The following is a 24,218-nucleotide window of genomic DNA, read 5'->3' on the forward strand; positions in this document are numbered from 1 at the left end:
CATTAATTGCATATTAGATTTTCAAGTAGACTAAATTATCGGGGTGGCAGTTCGATATGTTTGCCCCCCCCCCCCCCCCGAATATGTTCAGGGTGTGTGCACGGCAATATTTCACGTGTCGTTGGCTTTCTCGTAGAAGCATTGCTTGCATGAATTGATTCTAAAAAATGTTCTTGAGAGAGCTGGAACATCAAGCATGATCAATCGCGGATCGAGCGAGAACGTTTTTTAATTTGAAAAGTAAAAGTTTTCATTTGGGAACGAGACATCAGTGGGTTATTGCAAATCTACTCCCTTACCGGTGTTACGGCACATTTGGTACATTTTAATAGCTAAATGTATAGGACATTCACATTTTAGATAATAGCCCTAGTGACCTTATCTCTATGGGGTGTGTGTGTGTGTATTTGAGTTTTTTGTCAGACGTGTATCAATCAGATATGATTATTTACGTCTGGGACCGACATTTAACGTCACCATCCGAAAGACGTGACCAAGGCTCGAACCTCTGCATCAACTTCCCCACAGCTTGGATTACAGGCGCACGCCACAACGCCCAGGGAAAATCCCCTAAATTGGCCTTAGGGTCAGGTGCTTCAGATTATTTTTCCAGCATGCATAGTTGTTTTTATTTTATTTTCTTTTTTATATAATTCATCAAATGTATGAACTAAAGAATAGCTTTTGCTGGTTTTACTTCTGCTCTCTCTATATCAATGATCCATAATAAAAAAAGCACAAAGAATAATAATATTTTTATAATTATTTTTAAACGCTGTTTCGATTTACAATGGAGACTAACTAACCAACCTCGGCTCATCGCGTATCGCATCTCTGGCACGGCACCTGGCCAACCAACGTCATGCCGAATCAAGGACCACGTAAGCGAAAAGAAAAGGATAAGGACAAATTAAAAGATGATGGCAAGAATATGGCAAAATCGAAGCAAACGACTGGTTTTTGGGCTGGAAATGATACCATGGAAACAGTAAGTATTGTGGTCTGTGGAGTACCCGACACCAGTCATTTTCTTGGCCGGTATCGGTAAATACAGTCCGACATATGCGTAATCATGTCATGTTTTGATAATCATACTCTCTCTCTCTCTCTGTGTTAGGCCTACATTTGTATTTTTCTTATGGCTTATGCCTAGTAATAGTATTATTGCCATTTATATCAATTGTTATATTTCTTCTATGTCCCCAGGAGGGGCCGCCAAAGAAATAAAGTCATTGTCAATCATTGTCAGTAGATCTAGACAGCTGGCAGCTGTCTGTTTCGAGGAGTTTTTTAACATTTTTAATTTCTCCTTGTAGTAGGTACACAGACGGCTATATCTATCTATAAATTGTTCTTCAAATGGGCATTTTGTAACATTTTGAAACTCATCAGCTTTCCATTGATACCCTAGAGTAGACCTAGGCCTAGTATTTGTACCATTTGCGCCACGCATGACCGAATTAGGAATTGATGTTAAACAAAGTCTAAAGACAACAGGTGCAGGTACCTCTTTTTCCAAGTTTTGGTAATGTGAGTAAAATGTGCGATTGATATAATAAATTGTTTTTCAAAGTAATTTTTGGAATGAAGTATCAAGCCAGGCTTACATTACTGTGAAATGATTATTGAAAGGTTGATGTCTTAATTCACCTGCACCTTCAACAATCCTCCGCTTTTTTGGGCTTTGCACACAAAACTGGCACCGTGGCTTGGAGTTGGATTTAAGGATATCTTGGACAGTTTGTCTTACCATTGCCGGATCATTGCACAAAGAGCATCCACCTCTTGTCGAATTTGGCCCTGCAAATCATCAAGATCTTGGGGAGGAGTTGCAAACACTTTGTTTTTCAAGTGCCCCCAAACAAAATAATCACAGGGCATGATGAGGTCAGGGGATCTTGGTGGCCATTGTACGTCATGGTTGAGGGCAACAACTTGATGTCGATCCAAAGAGTTCTCTAAGTGAGTAAGTCTATCTCGAACAACGTTGGAAGGATGGACAGGAGTGCTGTCCTGAATCCACCAAAGATGCAGGTACACTCCTCGAACCTGTCTCTCAAAATGTTGTTCTAATGTGGTACAATCTCCTCATTAATCATTTGCAAGTAGGCCTACATTCGCCCATTTACACTCCTTTGGAAGAAAAAAGGTCCAATCAAAAGATTTTTGCCAGCTCAGAGTATCGTAAAGTACTTACATCAGCATCTACCCTTTCATCAAGTTTTCAAAAACTTGGAAAAAGTGATATCTGCACCTGTTGTCTTCAACATCAATTAATTCTGTCATGCGTGGCACAAATAGGGTATAAATGGAAAGCTGATGGGTTACTCTGTCACATCCATACAGAATAATTTCACAAAATTAAATATGATTTGAATATCAGCCCTCTAGATTTGGATTACTTTTTTTCTGAAATGCACTGTAGTATAGGCCACTCCTTTCATGAACAAGGTTATGATCCCGGGGGGGGCACTCGACCAAAAAAGTGGTAGGGGTGTGCCGCGGGCGAGGCAAAAAACGGGGGCCTTGGAGCGGGCTTATTGTAAAAAGGAGGGTCCTCGGAACGGGCTTCGGAACTACAAATGTTTGTGAAAACGGGGGTCCTCGGAACGGATCTCCGTATCTCTGTGAGTGCGTATGCATCCCTATGGAACGGGCAATCGTGCATGACGCAGCTAGCGCGGCCTCCACCGGGTGCGCTCGCGCTTAGGCGATGGTCGAAAAGCGCTCTACGGCCGCTTTTCACCAAAATTGCAGCTCCTTGTAGCAGATCAATGCGACCGGAACGGCGTAACGAAAAATATGCGAAGCTTTGAAACGGATTTCTTTCTTCTTTTTTCTCGATAAGAAGGAAATGCTATGCCTTGGAGCGGCTTTCTTTGTTCTTTTTCTCAAAAAGACAAAAATGCTATGCCTTGGAACGGATATTTGAGTGTAAAAATGGGGGTCCCCTCCGCGGCACATACCCACTATGCATTATATACTGAGTGCCCCCCCCGGGGTTATGATATGTCATAGGCCTACATATTTATTTTTTTTTTTTTTAAACAGTGTTGTCAGTTAGTATTGCAATATTTTAAAGAGCCATTCCACACTGAGTTTTAAGTAACGTTAGACTCTAAAAGTAAGTTTTTTTATAAAATTAAAAAATGAATCATGATGCGCTGACTGCTGTGATATGACCTGTGTTTTCATGGATTTTTTTGCTGTCCACGATACCCCTGCCACCCCTCTTCCTGACCCTGCCAATACAAGTCGATCTAATGCATCTGTAATTTTGTCTGAAGGAGCGCAGCAATGGACATCTCTACTTTGATCAATGAATAGGCTAAGCTTAGTCCTTCAACTTGTTGCCTTAGTTGGAGTAAAGTAAAGTAGACCGATGTAAGTCTATTTCATAGCCTTTAACCACTCTACCATGAGCAGTTTATGGCAGTAAGATGTAGAAATCACATTATATTAATGGCGCAGTCACATTCCCCCTATGGCAGCCGTATGACGAGTCGAAAACAGCCGTTTTAACATTATATGTACCAGCTACATATAGGTGGTTTGAATGAAAATTAATAAAACAACTGTTTTCGACTCGCTGTATGGCTGCCGGAGGGGAAATGTGACTGCAGCATAAACTGAACATAATGACTACCTGTTCATCCCATTAACAGGAAATTGATTCAAGAGGTAGTAGACCTCAGAATGAACCATCTGGTGAAAGACGGTCTCTTCTGAGAGATTGTTTCTGTCGCTGTCTACATTCATTGAAGTGGGTCGTGTTCTTACTAGTCCTACCAGCGATTCTTAACCATGCATCTCTATACAAGGAAGCAGAATACCTGAGACCAAAAGGTGAGAAATTGATGACGGACATTTCATGAATTGTCTTGACAGTGATTTTCACTGACAACTATTATTATATGCTACCTAATGGACATTTCGTCGCCTTCCCGCACAAAGGCCGTTAGCGCGCACTGCTCGTCGCCTTCCTGCACAAAGGCTGTAATTGCGCACAACACGTCGCCTTCCCGCGGAAGGGACGTTATGGTGCAGTGAACAGTACGCGCTAACGACTTTTGTGCAGGAAGACGACACGCAGTCCGCTAACTCCCCTTTCACGGGAAAGCGACGCGCTAACGGCATTTGTGCAGGAAGGCGACGATTTGAATAAAAAGAGGAAAATCCAACAAGCATAACACTGAAATTTCATCAAAATCGGATATAAAATAAGAAAGTTATGACATTTTTAAATTTTGCTTAATTTCACAAAACAGTTATATGCACATCCTGGTTGGTATGCAAATGAGGAGACTGATGATGTTATCCACTCACTATTTCTTTTGTATTTTATTTTATGGAATATTCAAATTTTCTCATTGTCATGTGAAACAACAATTAATTCCTCCCTGAACATGTGAAATTAGCATTGTTTAATACTACATGGTTCAGTCAAGTTGGTCCTTATTGTCAAATCTGTGAAATAATTAGATATTTTTTAATTCAAACAATAAACAACAAAAGAAATAGTGAGGGACATCATCGACTGGCCTATTTGCATGTCACTGAGTTGTGCATATCACTGTTTTGTGAAACTCTAAAATTTCATAACTTTCTTATTTTACATTTACATTCGATTTTGATGAAATTTTCAGCGTTATGCTAGTTTGATTTTTCTCTATAGATATTCAAATCAAAATTTTTCTGTTGTGGACTTGACCTTTAAGTCGTTCATATGTTTTGTCTGAAATTCAATTAGTCATATCAAATAAACAAGAACAACATGAAACACTTATTGGGTATTAAAATGTAAGGAAGGATGGGACAGCATGTCATAAAACCTCTTGACATTGATTTGCGCATTACAATGTTATTGCATGTGGTTGGCTGTGAACAATGATTTCATAATTTGAAAAATTGATATTAACTTACAAGGGCTCTATTCTAACCTTTCTTTGATCTTTCTTTTGGTTCTAGGTGAATTATTATCTGTAGGCTTAGAAGATCACAAAATGTTCATCACATGTTCAGGGGAAGGAGAACCCACAGGTAAGAGAATTGTTTAGTGAGCTATAAGGGTTGTTTTACAATCAGGGTATACCTATCTGTCGCAATGGCCTAATAAAAAAAAGTTTCCTTGTTGACCATAGTAGATTGCGAGACAAATGAATACCCTCTAGCGATTATTTCATTCCGCAATAATGAACCTATTTAGTATTTTAAAAAAAGTTGTTTTGTTTTTCTTGATATTTTATATTTTTTATGTGTTATGTGTCGTGGTCTAGTGGTTGTAACTCTTGTCTTTCATTGTGAGGGACGTTGGTTCAATTCCTAGCCATGGCGTGTTTTTCTTCAGCAAGAAATTTACCCACACTGTGCTGCACTTAAGTACCCGGTAGGAAGAAATTCCTTGAATGCTTGAGCGCCTAGGTAGCCAAGCTAAAGGTGGGGTAATGATAATATTAGCAGGGCCTGGGAGAACAGTTTTCAGAATTGAAGTGGCTAACCTGGGTAAATATACGGTTATTATTATTATTATTATTACAAACCGGTGAAATTTTATTTCTTTTAAAATTGTAAGGCATTAGGTCACCCACTTACTGTTTTATAATAATTAAAGTTGCTTATATAACTCTTACACTTACTTTATCAGAAGTCCCTAAACACTCTACAGTAATTGAGCATAAATGTAATAGATGAAAAAATCCATATTTTATTGTTCGAAATAGACATGAAATGAAATACTCTCAAAATTTGCTTTGCTCAATTGATCGTGGGCACGGCAGCCGCTGTGCAGTGCCAGATCGATGAGGCTCTATCCCTTTAATCGTTGAACGGCAAACAGGGTAGCAGCAACTCCAATATTTTAACGTATTTTGGTCTGATGCAGCCGGGGTTTGAACCTCGACCTCCCGGTTGTGAGACGGACGCTCTACCAACTGAGCCAACACATCGGTAATAGGGTCTTTTAGTTACGTGTTCTGTAACTTGGTTAATTTTTTTTTGGACAGAAGCTGTGTTCACAACATTGGAAAGTGGACTGCTTGAAAAATAAGTGGATGTAGCATGTGGGGCAAAGTAAACATATTTGTTAAATATTGCTTTTAGTGAAAAAAACCTTATTAATCAAGTCTGTGTAATAATGAATAAGACTAATGCTATTGAATTAGCACAAGGATTTACACTGCAGCTAGGAACTGGTCAGATCTTGAAACATAAATGTATCTGTGGTCTAAAATTGACCTATCAGTTGCAAACTTACAATTGAAATTGATAATTGTAAGTATTTATTCGTCCATAAATGGAAATTTGTCTTGTTTAAATATATGCCGTGCAAAAACCAAATAAAATAATAATAATAGTAGGCATTTGTATGGCACCATTTATCTAGAAACAATCTATTCGGATGTGCATTGTTATTATTATTGTTACCCCGGCTCTAGCTCGAGCTGCCTTTTAGCACTCGTGCATTCAAGGAATTAATCCTGCCGGGTACCCATTCGCCTCACCTGGGTCGGGAGTGTAGCTCAGTGTGGAAAATTTTTGTACTGAATGAAAACATGCCATGGATAGGATACGAACCCACTACCCTCTGTTCGAAAGGCGAGAGTCAGAACCACTAGAACATCAAATTATATAAAATTGTAAACATATAACAATACATTCTACATTTACGCAATGATAATAAACATATGATTACTTATATACAGTCATTTGCAAATGAACCTCCTGCATGACCCTACACTGATGTACCAATTTTGATCAAATGCCAAGGAGGTGACAGTTCTTTCTGATTTTCCTCATAACACATTCCATGAATTCTGCTAATCTAAGGTGTTGATTGATGATATTGCAAATAGAAACTCATCAAGTGCTGGCACTATGCTTATAATTATATTAGTCTCAATTTTGTTTCATAGTGATTCTAGATGCCCCTACTGGTATGTCATCAGATGTTTGGTGTCTGGTCCAGCCAAGAATAGCAAAGTTTACACGAGTAAGTAAATGTCGTTTAAATTATGTGAATACCTGAAAGGGGAATAACAGCAGTCTGTGTTACTGTCTACTAGGAGGTATGCATGTCCTTGAAAAAAATCCACAAGAACAGTGGTTAAGATCTGAGTAATTGAATCATAGTTTATGATAAAATATCACATGAATACTTCCAGAGTCAGACTATGTTACTACTATCTTATGATTTATTATTGATGTCCATGCCCTACCAAAGGACATTAGCTGCTGGTCTACTTATGATTTGAACCTCAGATCTTGTTAAAATACCAGTGCTTCATCAATGTATCTGTTCATCCTACCCTTAATCCTATTCGTAATTCATCTATTCTCTTGTTTTATTTGATTGATTTTCAGGTTTGTTCATATGATAGAACTGCATTGGGATTTAGCTCTCCATACCCGTATCAGGTTGGTTACGTATCAATCAATTAATCAATTTTAAAGGGAACTCCTTCCTGATGTCAGGTTGGGATGTGCCATCATGTGTATTCTGTGGTAGTAATGTGATATGAAAATGGCCCAGGATTTTCAACTGAGGTGATTTAGAATTGAAGTGTATGTAGGGTTAAAAGTAACTGTTTTCATTTGATTCAATTTGACCCTTTTCAGCAACATTAATCCAGAAAGGAATCCGCTATATATTGTGTTTACCTCGACAAGTTTCATTATTTTCATATTCATCCAATTTACGCGCCCCTTTCAGGTGCCCAAAACTGACTCCTTGTTAATTGTATTATAAATTTCAATTGATTATCTGAAAAATGTTAGTGATGACTCCATTTTTCCAAGAGATATTTTGGTTGAAGATATATTCCTTGTAAAAAAACGACAGTGTGTTGATTGAAGTATTGCTTTTCAGTTTCCAGAAAATGATGATACTCCTGGTCCCATATCAAGCAAAATGGCAAGCAGGATTACCAAAGGACAAGAAAGTACAACAGAGAGGTAAAACAATGAGGGGGGATGTCAGGAGGATGTAAGAAGAAGGAGAAGGGGAGAAGAAGAAGGAAAGAAAAAGGAGGAGGAGAAGAAAAAGATGGTAGAGAAGAAGGAAGAAAAGAAGGAGAAGAAGAAGGGAGAGAAGAAGAAAGAAGATAAAGGAGGAGAAAAAAGGAGAGGAAGAAGGTAGAGAAGAAGAAGGAGGAGGAAAAGAAGGAGAAGGGAGAGAAGAAGAACAAGGAGGAGGAGAAAAAGAAGGAAAAAAGGAGGAGGAGAAGAAGATGGTAGAGAAGAAGAAGAAGGAGGAGAAGAGGAAGGAAGAAGGAGTGGAAGCAGAGGAGGAACTGAGTACACTTGCATTCAACAAATATCAATATGGTTAATGGGGACGGGATGAGGCAGATGCATCAACAATCAGTTACAGAATACAAATACATTACAGGGAGAATGTATGGTGTTTGGACATTTTTAATCAACTTTAATCGATCTTGACAAGTACTTATCACATGGTACATGCGTGTAATGATGATGTAATAATTTATTTCGGTTACGATTGTTGTTGGTATTATGTAAATACATCAAGTATACATGTATCCTATAAACACCTTCAATATTTTCTTATACAGGATGGTGGATGACCTACACTCCTTGCTTCACATCAACTATACATACACCAAGCCGCCATTTATTATTGTGGGGTCAGAATTAGGAGCCACAAATGCCATGTTTTATGCACAGATGTTTGAAAAGTAAGATCATTTCTACATGCTGTGACAAATGGGTGTTTTACTGGCATAATTTAAATGGATAATAATGGGATATTCATTTTTTTTTTGGGGGGGTCAAGTGTCAACCAGGCAAGGTGCTCAATGCACTTCAACTTGACTGAATATCAACTCATGTCCTGTTGTATGAGGACATACAATCAACAGCATGATCGATGCAAATAGTAGATCTAAATTCATACCATATAATAAAGAGTTAGTGTTGATCATCACATTCAATATTCATTGGGAAAATTGAAGTTCAGTGCTGGTGTTGGTGTTTTGAGTTACATGCCTAATCTAGCCCAACACATCATGTGGGTTTGGTGTTGATGTCGGTGTTAGTGACAGTATTAATAAGACTGCATAACCTAGCTCCAACAAATCATGTGGGTTTGGTCTTTGTGTTAACAGTATTAGTAAGGTTGCCTGACCTGACTCCAACACCTAGAGAGGGTGTACAAAACTCATGCCAATTAGAACCAACACCTAGTGATGTCAGTCCCAGCACCAACCTTATTCCAAGTTGGTGCTGTGTATAGTTCAAAACGGAGTCAAACACCAACAGCTGTCAACACCCAAATTGATTTAAATGCTGTTCTGTAACAGGGTGAAATATGTATTAGGTTGAATTTTCTAGTGCTGACCGAATTCAAAGAATTCCATTCAGTTTTAATACCTTTCTAAGGAACCATGGTACCACTGGGTCTTGGGCCAAAAACCCTCTGGGAGCGTTTCATGAAAGTTGTCAGCACTGACAAGTTGGCTTTCTCCGACAGTTACCATAGTAACAGTCAGAGGCAAGTGCTCACAGCCAATCAAAACCAAGGATTTCACTGAAATTGTCAGCACCGACAATTTAGTCAGTGCTGACAACTTTCATGAAGCGCCCCCTCTACAGTCCATCAATATATCCAGACACACCACCATTTTTTAAAATCATAATGTAGTGTTATTTATGTACATCCAATGTTGTATGCCTGTCTATGGACAACACTTAGGCCCGTATTCTGAAGTCAGGTTTAACTTAAACTCAGGTTTAAAGTTGTGGTTTAAGTATGGGAAGCCAAAAGTGTCAAAATTTTTATTGAGTTATATTTTTCTTATGTTTACTGTGCTCTTTTCTGAGTCATCGATGGTGAAGACAATCATCTATTTATACTTCCTACACAATTATGAATGATTTGAGAGCCAAATGAGCTGAAATATGATACCTCTATTGTTAGTGATTTATGTAACAATTTGCTATCCATACTTAAACCACAACTTTAAACCTGAGTTTAAGTTAAACCTGACTTCAGAATACGGGCCTTAGTCTTTACTCACTTTTTACACATGATGAAAATGTACAGTTTCAATGATAACAGTAGGATAGGACTAGCCAATATAAAGTTTTCTTGCTTTTATTACTTTCTTTACCCTCCAGAGAAGTAAGTGATGTAGTTCTTATAGATCCTCTTGTTGAGGGCATCTTTGAAATTGATGATGCAGTCTTAGAGCAATTCTGGTGAGTTCAATGTTCCAAATAAGATATTTTTAGAGTACAGATTGTATGGTAGCAACTTGGCAAGGTTTGGTATTAAATTGTGTAAAGTATTCAGCTTAAACACATAGTTGCATACATGCCAACCAGTAATATTTCATCAGGTTTACTCTGTTTCTAGTTTAATTTAAAAAAATAGATTCTCTGTCATAAGTAATGTTTTTATTCATGTTTATTCAAAGAAGCATTTTACTTTCAGTTTCCCTATTTGAAATATAAATAGTTCAAAGTCTGTCTAAAGCTTTAGAAAAGGTTCAGTAATGTGAATTATATTGGAGTAATATCCAACATTCAATCTTGCAAATGAGGGGTATCCATAAAATAATTGCTTTTCCCTTGATTCTTTGTGAAAATTTGAATTGTATATATAAGTGTTTGGATATTGAGTGAAGAACTTCTTTCTGTAAAAATGGCTTTTGGAACCAACATTAATTAGTGATTATATACACAACAAAAAAAGTAAGTCCCCCCTTCAACAAACATCAATAATTTCTGAACCAATGCGAGTTTTTAATATATTTTTACATTAGCGTGTAGGTAATTTTATAAGCTACCCTCTGAGTAAACGTTATGGACGTATTTCACTTCATGCTTCAGTGAGCACCGTCAGAAGGCAAAAATGTCACTTCAAAAGTCACAAGCCAAATATCATGACTTTGATTCCATTTTATTGGAACTAATTCCACATTCTCATCATAAAAACTAGTCAGAAGGCTTGTAAGAGGTACTTTCTAAAAGACGATACAACTTTTTGGGCTAAATTTCACGGTTGAATAAACACAAGTACAAATTTGCTATAATTGGATTTTTTTACACATTTATATCAATAAAAATGATAGAATATGATGACAGTTAGTTTTGGAAGAGTTTCTTCAACAATATTCATCGTTTCACGGTTCAATGAACATTTATTGAAAAAAAAAATATGATTTTCAAATATCATAGGCAAGTATTGGTTCATTTTGGGAACTGAAAATGATATTTTCTCAACTTTTTCGTTATGTTCATGACCAATTAACTTGCTTCAATGATTCAAAGGCGTTTAATTACATATCCATGCTTGAATGAACATGTGAAATGCGATTAGCTCTTTTTTACGTTATTGGAAAAAATGCAATTTGTTACTATGGATATCTGTCACAAACCTACTTGCATAGTTCATTTGATTTGATTTTTATGAAAATCCCGATGTTTAATGCATCAGTGAGCACACAATATTAGAAAATTATGCAAATGAGAAGAAAGTTCAAGGCCTTGGCCCCACTCTGTGTCGTATCGAATGGTTATTTTGATGTGCGCGCCTTTTGGATAGTGTTACTCTGAAGCCATGTACGAAGTTTCATGAAATAACTATTGGCAGAAGTAACAAAAACCGTCCATGAAACAAACTCTCATTTCATATTTGTTAAAATTTTGACTTCGTCTCTCATAGACTTGTGTACATTATGGGTGCACATGTTTAAGAATAAGTAACCCCTTATTCAATATGGTGGAACTTTTTTTCACGGCTGTCTTTAGCAATGTCATTTGGCAGTAATGTTTATCAACCTATGGGCAGAATTCTGTGCAAAAATGAAATCGATTTAATTATTTATGGATGAGTGAGCACGCATCAAAGTGGGAAAATTGGTATTTTCAATGTCACAGACTCATTTTAAAGGGTAATAAAGTGAATATTGGGGGCCAATACGGTTTCAAATAAGACTTTAATTACTATTGTTTTTATCATCCATCATTTCTATCACCACACACTTTCCGAACTTTAAACATTTTCATGGTTGAGCGAGCACATTCGAAAACTTAGGAATGAATACTCTTTATACTGCATACAGTAAATGTATTATTTTCCTAACAATTTTTCATGATCAGTTTAATTTATGGACAAATCAGTGGTGGGTCCATAATTTTTAAATGGGGGAGGGGCCTATAATCGGGGGAGCCACCAACATTTTCAAATTTTAACATGATCTAACAAGTTGTAGAGGATACTACCATAAACCCCTATGATGATACGTCACAATACAGGGGCCGGGGAAGGGTTTTCAAAGTGGGGGGGGGGCTGACCATGCAAAAAATCACAATCGTATTGTCATTTTTACATTTTTGTACATGCTTTTGAAAAAAAAAAGTAAAAGGGAGGGGGCTGAAGCTCCCCGCCCAGCCCCCCCCCCCCCCCCCCCGCTTCCACGGCCCCTGCAATACACTTTGCTCACTCAACCATGAACATATTATATCAAAATTGTGTGTGGAGTGGCTAAATGATGGATAGTAAAACAGCATAACACCATAAAATTCACCTAAAGACAACATTTGCCCTATTTTGTATTTGCACAATCTGAAAAACGACTCTTGTGACTTTCAAAAATTGTCATTTTTAATTCAATCTTTAATTACTCATGCATGACTCAACCGATCAATCTTATTTTTCCCCAGGAGTTGCTTAATGAGTGTAGAAAACCACCTACGGAATGTCATATCTCAAAATAATTCCGTTCAAAAGTTACAGCAATTTGATTTAGGGGGGACTTACTTTTTTTGTTGTGTATATATCAGAAAGGTGCAATTAAAGCCAAAGATTATATTCTGTAATGTGCAGCCTAGGCCTATTTCATTCTAGAGAAAGTGTTTACCAAATAAGAAAAACTTGAATTTTTTTTGAAAGATTTGGGTGTGATCCATTAAAAATATTTTTTCATGTAAAACTGCAAAATACATTTTCCGAAAGAAGACTTTTTCGCTTCATGCAATTGTAGGTCATACGCATTCATAAATTCATGTCAAAATAAACCAAATAATGAGACACTCTTGGGTGATTCACCAAAACTTAAGAGGGGATTATAATCATATCATGAATTAATACATAAGCTATAATGAATTTATCTTATTTCTATTGATTTTTAATGCTGTACTAATGATATATTTGCCCAATGTCCATGGACCCTCCAAATCATATCTTGAATGGGTGTAACACTCTATGACAATATAATTTTAAATTCAAAGGCTTATGAATTTATTTTGCGTATTTAAATGAAGGTATGGTCATCTGGTGCCCACTCTTCAGTCTTTGCAGCTCTCAGCTGCTATTGGTCTAACCAGGCTAGGATTGATGCTTGGCCTGGTAGAGCAGCCAATCAAAGGAGAGGTTATATCAGAAGAAGTCAATGCTAGACAAGTAAGTTAATATTCAATACTGTCTTAACTATGACAGTGATGTAGATTATGCTGTTCAACCACTTTGTATTCACAAGCACATGCTTGCTGATACATGTACTTGAATAAGTTAGGAGTGTCAATGACGGTCTGTCTCGTCAATACATTGGCCCGTATTCTGAAGTCGGGTTTAACTTAGACCACGGTCTAACTCTGTGGTAAAATTATGGGGAGCCAAAAGTTCAAAAAATTTGTTTATATTGTATATTTCTTATGTTTAGTATTTAATTTCCTTTTGCTTTCATAATGAAGAAAAATACTTCAAAATACTTCAGTTATCATTCCCAGACAATCTGGGTGTCATATGAGTTAATAAATTGGATACATGTGCACTCTTCGGGATTTGTGCCCCAATTGGCTCTCCATAGTTAAACCACAACTTTAAACCAGGGTTTAATTTAAACCCGAGTTCAGAATACGGGCCATAGAGTTTTAAATGGCAAAAGATATATGTGTGAAATGACTAATCAGTAAATGTTTGCAATGTTTTGAAGCTGATCTCAGCAATATTGCCCTTCATTACCAATTACTTTTGTCAATTACAATTTCAATTACTTTCTAGAAAAGTCATAAATTAAATATTCTGTACATAGTACCACCTATTTCAGCATAATTCCAAGTTACAGAGATACCGACTAGATGAAGGTTTAGGTTAAAAAGCACGGATTCTGCCTGTTACTCTCTTTGATGCTGAAGCATTTGACACACGAAAAAGGTCTTTAAATTAAATCATAAATTCATTAAGTTTATTGTAAAGTAATTGAATGTAATGACAAGTAATTGACAGTAGTTGAAGTCAATTACATTTTTTTCCAATTACAATTACTTTCCCTTTCAAAACTTCAATTACAATTACTCAAAAAAATGTAATTAATTGCGTAATTGATCAATTACATTGTATTGAGCCCAACCCTGGCCCTTAGTTCTTCTTTACTCAGCTCCTTCTCTGATAAGTTGTGCAAGCGCTTGTTCATTTTTTTTTAATTGAGCGTGTTGATGAAATATGACTCTTATTCATGTTTTTGATCATCTTCTAGTATACAACCAAAGGATGTAAACAAATCGCAGACCCCTAAAACGCGTTAATTTCCACAAACAGCTTTACAGGTGCATACCACAACATCAAGTTTTGGCATGTTAATGGTGAACCATTTTATTCGTAACCATTCAATTATTGCTTTCAGGTACTAGCACATTCACTTGGTTTGGGACTCGGGGGTTATCACAATGCAAGACTATTTTTCTATCAAGACTAATGCTCTATTTTGAAAACAAATATCTAAACTGTTCATGAGAGTTGTATCTAGGACTCGTGCAAATGGTTTGTCAAAGAGACTCTGTGTTTCTTATTACTCACGATGTTGGTCCTCTGTAGGGATTTATTCTACTCTAAATACTGACTGAACAACAAAAAATTTTGCAGTGATTATAACCATCTGAAACCTGAATGAGAGTTGTTATAGGTCAATGCCACTGAGAAGTCATTTAGTTCTGCAGCAGCGTGGGTCGTTTGATCAATGTAGTCTTGTAAATTAAATTCTCCTTAACATTTCTTCCTCAATTTTTTGTCGCAGAAATATTTAATGTGCTTGCCAAGGCATATCAGAGGAGCCGTGGAAGAATATTTTTGGGCCAACCAAAGTTTATCTCAAATAAAGTGAGTACTGGGTCCCGTAAGTTTAGCGTTTATCGTACGCTTGATTTTCACGATTGATTGTACATTGTAGTCAATGGAATCATCGTAGATAAATGTTCTATGATCATTGCCAAGCTTATTGTTATGGGCCACTGATGCAAAATATATACTCCATAAAAGATATGGGAATATACCCACAGCGGTTCTTAAACAAATTGAACTGTACTACAGGTGTATGATTTGTTTTCTCTTTTTCCCTATCTCATTTTCTAATGGTTGTATTATTGATCTATACAAATAAAATAAAAAATTCACCGTAAGTTTTTTATTTGCCAATAAAAACTTTTGTTGCAATTTCATTATACTTGTCTGCTGACATATGCTTTCTTCAATTTGTAATTTGAATCAGGTATTTTTTACATTTTGGGGGGTGATAACTGGGATCTCCAAATTTTATTAGAAGTTGTGAACAAATAAAATGTTGATCAGTATATTCTTTTCAGGCATTTATTCTCTTGTAATGAAGAAAATCCAGTTTGTAATTCTGTTTTGTTTTCCATAAATGTTTGCAACAGGTATGTTATCAAATTCATTACATGTGTGTAGCATCATCAGTTTCTCAGCCTATTTACCATGTAGTATTTGTTTCAATCATGTTGATAGGTTTGGTAACCTTAACAAATTCTGGGTGTATGATTATTGCAGAAAACCATTATTAGATAATTTCCAACAGATTTTTATCCTCTACTTTCACACTGTCTTTGTCTTTAGAACTGCATACACAGTAAAGCCTTTTCCAAAGAATGTATCTGTTACTGTGATAACTGGCAATTATTATGATGAAGAACTACCAAGTCAATTAAATAAGGTAAGTCCCTGAAAAAGACAATATCAATGAATATGATCTAATGTACCTACTTAGAGGTCAATGTATATAGATGATTATGAAAGTGTGTCTCAAATTTCAGATTTTCAAAATAGTTAGGGGTATACAGTTAATGACAATTTCGGTCACTCTGTAAATTGAAATACATAATGTTGGTGTGGGGTTTTTTTGTCTCACCTGCATAGCAGAGTGAGACTATAGGCGCCGCTTTTCCGACGGCGGCGGCGGCGGCGGCGGCGGCGGCGGCGGCGACGGCGGCGGCGGCGGCGGCGTCAACACCAAATCTTAACCTGAGGTTAAGTTTTTGAAATGACAGCATAACTTAGAAAGTATATGGACCTAGTTCATGAAACTTGGCCATAAGGTTAATCAAGTATTACTGAACATCCTGCCTGAGTTTCATGTCACATGACCAAGGTCAAAGGTCATTTAGGGTCAATGAACTTAGACCATGTTGGGGGAATCAACATCAAAATCTTAACCTAAGGTTAAGTTTTTGAAATGTCATCATAACTTAGAAAATATATGGACCTAGTTCATGAAACTTATACATAAGGTTAATCAAGTATCACTGAACATCCTGCATGAGTTTCACGTCACATGACCAAGGTCAAAGGTCATTTAGGGTCAATGAACTTTGGCCGAATTGGGGGTATCTGTTGAATTACCATCATAACTTTGAAAGTTTATGGATCTGATTCATGAAACTTGGACATAATAGTAATCAAGTATTACTGAACATCCTGTGCAAGTTTCAGGTCACATGATCAAGGTCAAAGGTCATTTAAGGTCAATGAACTTTGGCCAAATTGGGGTATTTGTTGAATTACAGCCATAAATTTGAAAGTGTGTTGGTCTAGTTCATAAAACTTGGACATAATAGTAATCAAGTATCACTGAACATCCTGTGCGAGTTTCAGGTCACATGATCAAGGTCAAAGGTCATGTAAGGTCAAAGAACTTTGGCCACGTTGGAGGTATTTGTTGAATTGCCATCATATCTCTATAAGTGTATTGGTCTAGTTCTTAAAACGTGGAAATAAGAGTAACCAAGTATCACTGAACATCTTGTGCGAGTTATAGTAGTTTTCAAAATCAGCACTGCTGCTATATTGAATCGCGTGATGCAGGTGAGACGGCCAGAGGCATTCCACTTGTTTATTAAACATGGCACATTTCAAATTCCTTACAGTGATGCTAGTGTAGTAGAGTGGCATATTTGCCTACATCTTGTTATCTATCTGTCTTAATATCTCTGTCAATAATTCATATTCTTATTCCTTGCTATCTCTCTGCATTTCATATTCTCTTTATTTCCATTCCTCTATGCTATTTCAATCTTCTCCTGCTCACATGTAAGCTCACATGTATTCTTATTAAAGACATTATAATCTCTCCCAACCAGTACCTCTATTTAATCCATTATAGTCATCCCCAACAAGTCCCCATTTTGTTTACAAGTAATCCCCCTTTGTAATGAACTTATTCTTTACTACAGGCCTTAAAGCTCCCCAATTTCTGGTAAACCTTTGTTCACAAAGTGCCCTCTTTGTTCCCCTACACAAATTGCCCACACTATGAACAAAGTACTTTCAGACATCCTGTTCTATTAATGAGTCTTGACTAGACAAACTAATTGAAACATGCATCCACACCCTCCTTAAACTTGACCAATGAAAAGTGTAGTTTTATTTAAGTCACACCCATCAGCAGATATCCCTGTCCAATTAGAATTGAGTTTAGTAAATATGTAATTACGTATAAAAGATGACCCCAAACTAGTTTTCCTCACTTGGACACACCTATCTGGACCTCTCACTTGGCGACCCCCCTTTACTACCCCCTCCTTGATGCCCCTCTCTTGGACCCCGATCTGACAACCCACCCTGCACCTTCGCCCATCATCGTCATCATCAAATATTCTCTATACCTTAACTAACTACTAAAAATACTTGGAACGAAGAAGTTTGCCAGGCTGCCAGAATATTATTTTGTGCAACATAAAGTGGACTGTGACAGAGAGAAGTATATTTCAAGTATTTCAGACAGTTGGCAACTGGAAACCTTCATTCCTTTTGCTATAACCTATCGAGTTCTTCCAAGTTTGCGTCAACGTCTTCATCAATTAAACTCCAGTCCTCGACTTGTCCTTCATTGCTCCTCTCGTTGTCATCGTCGCCCCATCGTTCCCGCTTTTGTCGTTACCTCATCGATCCAGTCCACGTCATCGCCATCATCGTTCAAGTCATCATCGAATCGTCCCTGTCAGCAATGGCGTATGTAAGTGGCCACTTAATTTTTACTAACATATTTTCCATTTACTAATTCCTCTCCTCCCCATCTCCAAAACATTCTCTGGTAAATAAGATATTTGAATGTTGATTTTAGTTAGGTTTGGATATTATGTCTTATAATATATACAGTGAGAAGATAGATGAAATGTAATATTTATTTCTCGTTATAAGATAAGTTTTGTTTGATTCCGTGACAGTTTTGAGGTCAGAGAATCAAAGATATAAGTATTAAAAGTATATGACAACTTATTTCTATTGTGTTCCAGCGCTAATGTTTGTTGCATTACTTTATAATTTGAAATATATATTCTTATTTGATGGTCATTGAACTAGCCCCTCATCTGAGTTGGAACTCAGCGCTAACAGACCTAAATCCTGGTTCCTTCTCGGTATCCCGAACTCACTGCATAGGGGTTAGATGGAACTCATGACCTTTTCCCCTCTGCCACCAGAATGGAGACCTCGCCATTCCCAAAAAAAAAAAAAATTGAGTGCTTACTAAAAACATTTGTTTACTAAAATAAGTATCCTATTTCATATATGACACCTTGAAACCAATCTTATTGATTGCATACATCATGTTCTATACAGTCATGAAGTAATACGAACGGATCAAGGAGAATCCACAAAAACTTCGATGGTAACTAGCTACATGTATAACATTCAAGAAAAACTATTTACACTTAGACTTAAGCGCATAGGAAACTCTACATAAATAAGAAAAAAAAATAGGAAAACGTGCATCATTAATATTAAGTCACATATAATAAATATCACTCAACTATCAACCCGTAACCATGGACCCTACTAAGGTCCATGCTGTAACTGTATAGATTTCCCAATTCGCCTAAAATAAAACCCCTTATTGTGTTGTCAAAATAACGATATCAACTATATCACAATACTCAAACCATATCTATACTTCGTCAATTAAAGACAAAACATAATGAATAAAGAAAATTACATGTAGCATCAATAATGACTGATATTCAATCATTTAGCTTTAGCAGACCATTTACATACCAAAAAAATCCATAAAATTGAACTTTCGATCTATTACATAATACATACTGACTGAATCAAACACAAATGCCATGTCAAAATTCATAACCAAACTAACTCTTATTCCCATAAAGTAGAAAGTAAAATAGTCTTCTATATTCTTTCTCTTCTGTTTCTCAATTTGTCAACTACTATTTACTAATATGATAAACAGATCATTACTCCAATCCAAGGTAGCAATCTTCGAAAGTATAGAGTATCCATACCTTCAAATTATTAAAATGAATACAAATTTATGATATTCGGTTGCAACAAAATGTAACCTAGTCAATGAAATTCATTTATATTTACATCATAGTCCAAAACTATTGAACCTGGTTATTTTACTTAATAACCATACACTAATAGAACATACTCAATCCGTTCCTTATGGCAATTGATAAACAAAATAAAAGAATTTGCAATAATCAATACCCTACTCGATAATGCAAAGCAGAGGAATATCAATTAGGAGAAATCACTTCTGCCCCTTTTTTTTATTTCTGTCTCTAACAGAGTAGTCTTGCCTATTAATGGCATATCTCACTCTCTGATCCAAAGAACGTCATCATCATCACACACAGTCATTAAACTTACAACAATCTCTAATGGTGAAAATAACAAAAACACACACTTCACGAAAAACAATACCAGCAGGCCATACAATTGTACTTTTTTCCAATAATTTGTTGGACAATTTAACTCTGGTTATAGGCTAATCTATCAGGTGCACGAGAACATCTTTGTGACCGTCTTGGGGGACAGTCTTCCTCTTCGACAGAGGCAGTCTCTTGCTCGTCATCTGAAGGGACGGGAGTGGGATCAACATTAACAGGGGCATCATTACTTTCACTATCCACAAGACTTTCAATTTCCGCATCAGGATTGGGATTAGTTGGGCCTAAGGTACTATCATTATTTTGAGGGAATGATCGACTAAAGTTCACTTCAGAATCGTTGTCACTATTCTGTTCTTGCCTGTCAACAGGGAAATTCCACTTTCTTCTTCTTCATTTATTTCTGAGTCCTGTCTAATATCAAGGTTTGTAGGTGGGGTTACTTTGTTCTTCGCTACATTTTAACGGTTGGACTGGGAGTCTATTTTGGGGAGAAAGTTACACGGCAAAAGGAGATTACAATGTAAGACACGTTTCTTACCCCTAGTTCCATCAGGTCTGGCTCTAAATACTGGGATGTCTTCACTAGGCTGCTCGACCAAAATATGGGGATCCTTTCCCCATATATCACCCAACTTATTCTTTCCTTTGACACCCTTGATCTTAACTAAGACCCTATCTCCTAATTCAATTTTGTTCTCTTTAAACTTCTGATCATATCGTCCCTTGTTCTCAGCTCCTGCTTGATCATTCCTTTCAGATGTAACTTTGTAAGCATAGTCTAACCTAATAATCGGAGTACTCGCAATATCATCACCCTGTGCATCAAGTCCTAAAAATATAGGGAGGCAGGGATGTCAGCCATACATTAGATAGAAGGGAGAAAACCCAGTCACACTATGTTTAGTACAATTATAGGCGTGAACTAAAGGAGCTACGTAAGTCTTCCAGTCAGATTTCTTATCTTCAGTCAAGGTGCCTAGCATCGTGCCTAGGGTACGATTCATCTTTTTGCAACTCCCATTACCCTGTGGGTGATAGATTTCTCAATACCTACTAGCTTACAGAGTTGTTGGATGACATCCGATTCAAAGTTTATGCCCTGATCTGAATGTAGTCGTTCAGGGAATCCGTAATGAACAAGAAAGGGATCAAATAAAATCTTGGCAGTAGTTTGTGCTGTCTGATTCTTTGTGGAAATAGCTACCGAGTATCGGGTGAAGTGGTTTATTTATTTATTTATTTATTTCACATCTTTATACAGAGTAACCAATTCAGCTATACATGATAAAAACATTAACAAAGATAAAAAGCTGGTTTACAATTGGGCCCTGTTAATTAAAATACATACAAATTATAATGATAAATATATACAGTACATAATATACAAAATAGACAAGAAATAAATCTTTACAAATCCCTACCCTCTGTGTCATCATCAGATTCATCAAAAACACACAAACACACAGAAGCACCCACACCCACACACACACTCCATCACATACTATGGCACATTCTGCAGTCGCATCTAGTTTAGCAGTGGTGAGAACATAAGTTAAGGGGTTATTATCAGTTAGTACATGGGTCTCGTTACCATAGAGAAAATAATGGAATTTCTCAGTCACAGCCCATTCTAAAGCTAAGAACTCTAATTTATGGGCGGAGCAATTTCTTCCACTCTTGTTCAGTGACCGACTCCCATAAGCTATCACCCTTTCTTTACCTTTCTCATCTAAAAGGTATGGGGCTGCTCCTAAACCAGTAGTACTTGCATCTGTAAGCAAGATGAAGGGCTTTGAGAAGTCTGCATATTGCAGGGCAGGGGAACTATTCAATCTACTCTACTCTAATCTAGCTATGCCTTCAGAAGACATTATATGACCTAGATATTTCACACCCGTCTGGAGCAGTTTGCACTTGCATGCTTTCAGCTTGAATCCATGCTCTGACAAGCATTGGATTACAGATTCCAACCTGGTGACATGTTCTTCTATGGTTTTACTATAGATGATAATATCCAAGTAAGGGAAATATTATGTGTTATTATGTTACTCCATCCTAGGTCAGTATCTGATTGGCTAAAGGCTTGTGGATATCCTTGTAGAATAGTTCTAACCTTATCAATATATTTCTTCTTAGATTTAATCTTGAATACATGATTCCTAAAATGGAGTGTACCGTCTAAATCAGAAAGGGAATTGTTGCCCAAAATCATGTCTACTCCCACAAGATTGTTTACTACCAAAGCGGAAATTTCAAACTTATGACCCTGAATGAACACATGTAGTTTGATAGCAGAAAAGGCCGTTAGTAATTGACCGTTTCCGATTTTAAACCTAACTGGTCTTACTTTCTGTTTAGGGTGGCTAGAACGGTAGGAAGATGATTGAACATAATTAGCGGAGATTATATTCTACTATCAAACAAAATGAACACATTCTTGCCATTTGGTAAGCGACCTTTCACAAAGTTTCTATCTGTCAACTTTAGTTCTACGTCCTCGGTTCCTAAATGAGTCGAAGTCAAGTCAATGTCAGGCCTGGTCTGGTCTGATTTTTAGATCGGGAAGGAAGACAACGAGCGCTGTTGACTCCTTCCCGTCCTAAAAATCATGTTGCTGTTGGCCGTAGCCCGTCTGTTGTCTGTAGTAATGTTGTCGCTGTCCATTGTAGTCAGGTCGTGGCTGTGTCTCCATCTCCCGTCGACATTCCCGCCAGACATGTCCTGGAATGCGACAATAGTCACATGTCAGTCTGGGTCGCTGGTCAGTAAAATCACGGTGATGGCAGTATGGGCTCTTACCGCGTCTAGTATCATGATACTGATAGTCACGATACCGCTCACGACTTCGGTCTTGTCGTCATTGGGAAAAACTATGTTCGATACTCTTAAGGTTGCTTCGTCGTGGTGTCAGAGATCGTCGGTGAGGAGCTCTCCACGGTCTCTGTAATTATTGGTGTGTCGGTCGTTTTCATTGAATTGATCTCCTCCCTGAGAAGATCAATTTCTGCTTGGGCAGAAAATGTCAGCTCTTTTGTCTGTGGAGTCGAGTCCTTTCTTAAGTCAAGAAATAGCTGCGCCTTAGCTGCTATTTCATCAGAAGTTATGTCAGAGGCTGAGGCAGACATCAATATTGTAGCGCAGCATTCATTAGGCAGAGTCAAGCAATCTGTGTTTAATCTGTGCCTCGCCATAATTGATGTAAGACGCAGTCTGTCAAAGTCGCTGGAGATACGCCTCTGCGCTCTCCCCATCAGTCATTGTCATTGTGTTAAAGTCCCTCACATGGCTGTATGAAGACTTAGCTGGGCTAAACCTCCTTACAAACCCGTCTTTCATGTCGTCATATGAATTAAAAGTCAGTCCGTCTATCCATCAGTCCGTCTGTGCGGTCAAGTCTTCCCTATCTAGCCGATCGCCAGAAAAACGGGATGGAAGAAAGTCTGTCTGTCGAAGTGTATGTCGTGGCATATTCGATGTCGATGTTGTGGTCATATTAATGGTCAAATTATTACTGTTCAATAATTGGTAGGCAATGTTCAGCCAAATATTAATCTAGAACTTTAAGAGGGGAAATCTACTCCTACACTGTTTAATACTAATATAGGTGGAAATGAAATTCCAGGATAAGGAATTAAATCTAATACCATGTAATTGTCTAAATCAATAGATAAACAATAGATACAAAGGAATGCTAAATATCATCTCTCACTCATGGGACGGAACAATGAAAAGTGCTGTGTTATATATGGTTGTAGTCTGCTGAAGTCATCGTAGCTGTTTGTCGAGGTCCTTCTGTCATCTGTCGTCTGTGTCTTATCTGTTTTTGGCTGGAACTTTTAGCATCATCAAGTAGTTTGGCTGAAGATAGTTCATTGTCACTGTAGGTTTGGAGGTTCCTAAATTTTGTCGTCCAGTGAGCTGGGCAAATGTTATACTGTTGTGTTGTCGTCGCTGACTCTGGTCCAAAGCTTTCTGTCTTTCCTCCTATTTCATTATTAACTTTTTTCTTTTTTTTCAAAGATTTTGAAGAACATATATGTGATAAGTCCTCTACATCAATACATGTATCACTGCCATTGGTCCCTACACACAAAGGCACTTTCCTATTATATGACATATCTCACACTACTAATACAGGTACATCAATTTCTGGGGAGGAGGGGAGAGAACCGGGACAAAGAATAGATAAATCTACATAATGTAAGGATGTGACAGGTAAGCCGTTGGCTCCCTCAGTCTACTTTGATCATTTCATCGATACTATGCATGGAATTTTGGGG

The 24,218-nt window shown here is 37.3% G+C and overlaps 1 protein-coding gene and 1 pseudogene across 1 annotated transcript; one reads left to right on the top strand and one right to left on the bottom strand.

Annotated features, from left to right (window-relative positions):
* Nucleotides 1-811: 811 nt before the first annotated feature.
* LOC129267881 (uncharacterized) lies at nucleotides 812-16,015 on the top strand. Its single transcript, XM_054905528.2, has 11 exons — nucleotides 812-988; nucleotides 3,666-3,846; nucleotides 4,969-5,040; nucleotides 6,912-6,988; nucleotides 7,360-7,413; nucleotides 7,865-7,950; nucleotides 8,571-8,693; nucleotides 10,135-10,215; nucleotides 13,285-13,423; nucleotides 15,036-15,118; nucleotides 15,869-16,015. The coding sequence occupies exons 1-11, from the start codon at nucleotides 863-865 to the stop codon at nucleotides 15,975-15,977; spliced, it is 1,131 nt and encodes a 376-aa protein (XP_054761503.2). The 5' UTR covers nucleotides 812-862; the 3' UTR covers nucleotides 15,978-16,015.
* A 6,522-nt stretch (nucleotides 16,016-22,537) lies between these two features.
* Nucleotides 22,538-23,518, bottom strand: LOC129264457 (uncharacterized; annotated as a pseudogene).
* Between the last annotated feature and the right edge of the window lie 700 nt (nucleotides 23,519-24,218).

Source organism: Lytechinus pictus, chromosome 1 (genome assembly GCF_037042905.1).
Source record: "Lytechinus pictus isolate F3 Inbred chromosome 1, Lp3.0, whole genome shotgun sequence".
Classification (NCBI taxonomy): domain Eukaryota; kingdom Metazoa; phylum Echinodermata; class Echinoidea; order Temnopleuroida; family Toxopneustidae; genus Lytechinus; species Lytechinus pictus.